A 6058-nucleotide genomic window follows, 5' to 3' on the forward strand; every position below is an offset into this window, starting at 1 on the left:
CGATCCAGACTTCCTGGCTGTCGACAAACGTTCCCCAACACTTTAATTACATTTGTAACGGTTGATTTGGCAACTTTTAGCGATTTTGCCAGCTTTGCGTGCGATTAGCTCGGATTTTCGCGATGCGCGAGCAAAATTTTGATACGCTGCTCTTCTTGCTTGGGCGGCATTTTGACAACTGAAGAGTGAATTCCAAAATCAAAATAGGAGCAACATTCTACACACACACACCTTCAAAATGAGGGGTGTTCAGGTTTTTAAATGCAAAATTGAAAGAAATACGTCAAGTTTATATTGACCAAATTTTCACCAAATTTTCACCCTTTACATGGACTCACTTCAATTTAGAAGAAGTTTTGAGATACCAAACCATCGTCAAGTGTTACCACAACCCATGTAATTCTATTTGGACTAACTTTGGCCATATATGCTTATTTTTATACCCTGCTCCACACTGTGGAACAGGGTATTATAAGTTAGTGCATATGTTTGCAACACCCAGAAGGAGACGAGATAGACACATGGTGTCTTTGGCAAAAATGCTCAGGGTGGGCTCCTGAGTCGATATAGCGATGTCCGTCTGTCCGTCTGTCCGTGAACACATTTTTGTAATCAAAGTCTAGGTCGCAGTTTTAGTCCAATCGACTTCAAATTTGGCAAAAGTATGTGCTTTGGCTCAGAATAGATCCCTATTGATTTTGAAAGAAATCGGTTCAGATTTAGATATAGCTCCCATATATATATTTCGTCCGATATGGACTTATATGGCCCCAGAAGCCAGAGTTTTAACCTAATTTGCTTAAAATTTTGCACAAGAAGAACAATTAGTACTGTAGTCAAGTGTGCCAAATTTTATTGAAATCGGTTCAGATGTAGATATAGCTCCAATATATATCTTTCGCCCGATATGGACTAATACGGTCCCAGAAGCCAGAGTTTTACCCCAATTTGGTTGAAATTTTGCACAGGGAGTAGAATTAGCATTGTAGCTATGCGTGCCAAAGTTGGTTGAAATCGGTTCAGATTTATATATATATCTCCCATATATAACTTTCGCCCGATTTACACTCATATGACCACAGAGGCCAATTTTTAACTCCGATTTAGTTGAAATTGTGCACAGGGAGTAGAATTAGCATTGTTGCTATGCGTGCCAAATTTGGTTGAAATCGGTTCAGATTAAGATATAGCTCCCATATATAGCTTTCGCCCGATTTACACTCATATGACCACAGAGGCCAATTTTTTGCTCTGATTTAGTTGAAATTTTGCACAGGGAGTAGAATTAGCATTGTAGCTATGCGTGCCAAATTTGGTTGAAATCGGTTCAGATTTATATATATCTCCCATATATATCTTTCGCCCGATATGCACTTATATGGACCTAGAAGCCAGAGTTTTATCCCGAATAGCTTGAAATTTTGCACAAGGAGTACAATTGGTATAGTCATGTGTGCCGAATTTGATTGAAATCGGTTCAGATTTAGATATAGCTTCCATATATATTTTTCGCCCGATATGGACTTATATGGCCCCAGAAGCCAGAGTTTTTGCCCAATTTGGGTGAAATTTTGCACTAGGAGTACAATTAGTAATATAGTAATGTGTGCCAAATTTGATTGAAATCGGTTCAGATTTAGATATAGCTCCCATATATATGTTTTTCTGATTTCGACAAAAATGGTCAAAATACCAACATTTTCCTTGTAAAATCGCCACTGCTTAGTCGAAAAGTTGTAAAAATGACTCTAATTTTCCTAAACTTCTAATACATATATATCGAGCTATAAATCATAAATAAACTTTTTCGAAGTTTCCTTAAAATTGCTTCAGATTTAAACGTTTCCCATATTTTTTTTTACTAACATTATGTTCCACCCTAGTGCATTAGCCGACTTAAATTTTGAGTCTATAGATTTTGTAGAAGTCTATCAAATTCTTCCAGATCGAGTGGTATTTAAACACATTTGACGGATGTGATATGGTATCGAAAATTTAGATCTACAAAGTGGTGCAGGGTATAATATAGTCGGCTCCGCCCGACTTTAGACTTTCCTTACTTGTTTATTATTAATTTTCTTCAGTGTAGGTGGCAAATTACCACCATTCCATGTGAAATGGTTAAAAATAAATATAAATAATTTCATAGATATAAATAAAATAATCATTAAGACTTCATTTAGTTTAAATATATCCTCATTTCAATAACAATGTTTATATTAATTATACACATTTTGCTTCGAATATCAATATTGTAAACCATGCTCGTAAGTAATTCCATGTATTTATGGAAACAGGACATTCAAATTGTAAATAATTAAGTACTTGAAGCTAAATTGGCTTTAGAAACAGGAAATGTAAAATAATGAACACTTCAATATAAATTCTCCAGTGAGATACTAACCAGAGTTCAGTCTATTATCACCGGTAGATTGGAATCAAAACAAAATGACTCCAAACATTAGATCAACGACAATAGCTTTAATGCTTCTAGCAGGCAATCTAACCAGATGGTCAAACCATGAAACAACCACCTTAGATCAACCTCAAATGGTGAATAATGAAATGATTATGGAAATTGTGGATAATCTTCATAAGATTTATAAATTTGAAAATTTTATATTCTATATATCACGAAGATTGCAAATTAATAATGAAATTGGAGAAGATTTCTTACAAGGATTTTGGAGGGATTTCCCTTTGATGCCTATGGTAGTAATGACAAGTAAAGCAGGAGAAATGAAAGGATTTTTGAGTGCATCTACGTTATGTATGATATTGACCACAAATCTAAAGGATCCCATAATGGAAATCGCTGCCAGGGGTATGGAAGGTGTACGTTTCCTCCACACTCTATTCATTCTTTTTCCCTTGAGTGAAGGCAGTAATATCACCATCCATAGCCACCAGCAAGAGGCAGAATTGTTGGAGCATATACATCTGTTATATAAATGGATATGGAACAGGCAATTCATTAATACAGCTCTTATAACCATCAATGAAAATGTCTTCATCCAAGAACCCTATCCCAGGGCCAGAGTTATAAATGTCACGGGCCTTTGGAGTGCCAAGACATTGTTCATCAATTATCGTGTTGATTTTCAAGGATATGTTATACGCACCCCCCTACACCATGACTTACCCAGGGTCTTCTATATGACCAGAATACCCAATGGTTGGAAAAGAAAACATCGTGTCAGTGGTTTTAGTGGAAAACTTTTCATGACCTTTGTGGAACACATTAATGCCACTTTTGTCAACCTCTATAAGGATCATAGGGAGCGAGAGTCCGTTAAGATTGACAAAATAATCCATATGGTGGAGAATAATGAGTTGGATTTAAGTCTACACTCCTATACAGATATGCTAAATACTACAGCTGGCAATAGCTATCCCATTGGTATCAATGACTGGTGTATTATGGTTCCCTATCGTAAACGTTCTCCCGAACATATTTATTTACAGAAAAGTTTCAATTCCTATACTTGGCTACTGATATGCTTCAGTATTTTCTATATAACTGGAGGCGTATGGTTTTGTTCTTCTCCGGAAAACCGTGATTGGGGTCAATGTTTTCTCCAAGCTATAAGTTCCATGATTATGACAGTACCTTTGAGAATTGCCACTCTGCCCATGGGTCATATGCGTTTCATCTATGTCCTATTGTTCATTATGGGCTTCATCATAACCAATGTGTATCTAAGCAAAATGGCCAGTTTCCTAACCACTTCGCCGCATGTTAAACAAATCAACACCGTTCAAGATGTTATAGCAGCCAAGCTCCCAATTATGGTATTGGAACCGGAATATGCTAATCTCATGGACTATAATCTACCCAAAGAATTTATGGATCTCATTATTAATGTCACCAAACAGGAAATGGATCGGAATCGTGATCGTTTCAATACCGCCTATGGTTATTCGACACAAACCGATCGTTGGGAGTTTGCCAATCTACAACAGATCAATTTAAAATATCCCATATTTCGTTTATCCGATATATGTATTGGGCCCTACTATCATGTATATCCCATGAAAAGGGATTCCCACTTAGCCATACCATTGGAAACATTTATAATAGCTGCTGCTGAGGCTGGTCTAACCCATCATTGGAAAAGAGAAGCTTTTGCGGATGCTGTATTTTTGAAATATCTGCACATGATGTTGGTCAATGATGAATTTCTACCATTGACCTTGGATTTTTATCGTATCGTATGGTTTTTATGGAGTTTCGGTATCATTGCTAGTTTTATAAGTTTTTGTTGGGAGATAAAACTATTCAAAAGGTTTAAAATTTGGAGGGGTGTGAAAGACATCTTGAAGCAGAATATCCAATAAAAAAAGTCAAATTATAAGAGTGGGTCTAATATTTTTGAAGGATTGCATTCTGAAGTTTTTCATAAGCTCTTTGGTCATATATTGGTGGAAAATTTCGAAAAAAATTTATAATAATAAAATCAAACTAAATGAAATATTGTTATTCTATTTTTGTAATAAGTTAAATTTATCATAAATTTTACCTTGGTCTTTTTTTAGGTGGTCTAATATACCAACTTTATGGGACCTTTTTGATGTATCAAAGACATATTTCATGGTTTCTCTAAACATTGAGAAAACCAAATACAATTCCTCCTCTCTCCAAAATTTATAGCAAATTTTCTCAAAATTTTATTTCTATAGAAATTTTTTTTTAAATTTTATTTTTATACAAAATTTTGTTAATATTTTATTTCTAGAGAAAATTTTGTTAAATTATGTTATAGAAAATTTTCTCAAAATATTATTTCTATAGAAAATTTTGTTAAAATTATATTTCTATAGAAAATTTTGTCAATATTTTATTTCTGTAGAAAATTTTGGGCAAAGTTTTTTTCTATAGACAATTTTGTCAAAATTGTGTTTCTACAGAAAATTTTTTCAAAATTTTAGTTTTACGGAATATTTTGTAAAATTATATTTCTAAAGAAAATTTTGTCAAAATTTTATTGCTATAGAAAATTTTGTCAACATTTTATTTCTATAGACAAATCTGTCAAAATTTTATTTTTACCGAAAATTTTGTAAACATTTTATTTCTAAATAAAATTTTGTCAAAATTTTAATTCTATAGGAAATTTGTGCAAAATTTTATTTCTATCGAAAATTTTGTTTCGATAGCAAAATTTGTCAAAATTATATTTCTTTAGAAAATTTTATCAAAAATTTTATTTCTTAAGAAAATTTTGTGAAAATTTCATTTCTTTAGAAAATTTGTGAAAATTTTATTTCGATAAGAAATGTTGTCAAAATTTTATTTCTATAGGAAATTTTGTAAAATTTTTTTTTTTCTATAGAAAATTTTGTCGCGATTTTTTCCATAGAAAATTTTGTCAATATTTTATTTCGATATTGTCAAAATTTTATTTCTATAGAAAATCTTGTTAATATTTTATTTCCGTAGAAAATTTTGGTCAAAGTTTTTTTCTATAGAAAATTTTATCAAAATTTTATTTCTATAGAAAATTTTGTCAAAATTTTATGTCTATAGAAAATTTTGTCAAAATTTTAATTCTATGGAATATTTTGTAAAATTATATTTCTAAAGAAAATTTTGTCAACATTTTATTTCTATGGAAAATTTTGTAAAAATTTTATTTCTATAGGAAATTTTTTCAAAATTTTAATTCCATAAGAAATTTTGTTATAGAAATTTTTGTCAAATATTTCTATTTCTATAGAAAATTTTATCACCATTTTATTTCTATAGACAAATTTGTCAAAATTTTATTTTTACAGAAAATTTTATAAACATTTTATTTCTAAATAAAATTTTGTCAAAATTTTAATTCTATAGAAAATTTTTGCAAAATTTTATTTCTATCGAAAATTTTGTCAAAATTTTATTTCTATAGAAAGTTTTTGTCAAAATTTTATTTCTATAGAAAATTTTGTCAAAATTTTATTTCTATGGAATATTTTGTAAAATTATATTTCTAAAGAAATTTTTGTCAAAATTTTATTTCTATAGAAAATTTTTGCAAAATTTTATTTCTATTAAAAATTTTGTCAAAAATTTTAT

General features: G+C 31.0%; 1 protein-coding gene across 1 annotated transcript; it reads left to right on the plus strand.

Annotated features, from left to right (window-relative positions):
* The first annotated feature begins 2448 nt into the window (after positions 1-2448).
* Positions 2449-4545, plus strand: LOC142239641 (uncharacterized). Its single transcript, XM_075311433.1, has 2 exons — positions 2449-4212; positions 4537-4545. Exons 1-2 carry the CDS (start codon positions 2449-2451, stop codon positions 4543-4545), a joined length of 1773 nt encoding a protein of 590 aa, XP_075167548.1.
* The last annotated feature ends 1513 nt before the right edge of the window (positions 4546-6058 follow it).

The sequence above is a fragment of the Haematobia irritans genome, chromosome 5, assembly GCF_050003625.1.
Source record: "Haematobia irritans isolate KBUSLIRL chromosome 5, ASM5000362v1, whole genome shotgun sequence".
Taxonomy (NCBI): domain Eukaryota; kingdom Metazoa; phylum Arthropoda; class Insecta; order Diptera; family Muscidae; genus Haematobia; species Haematobia irritans.

Excerpts from the sequence above, each read along its gene's own strand:
- LOC142239641 (XM_075311433.1), top strand. The coding sequence starts at position 2,449 with ATGACTCCAAACATTAGATCAACGACAATAGCTTTAATGCTTCTAGCA.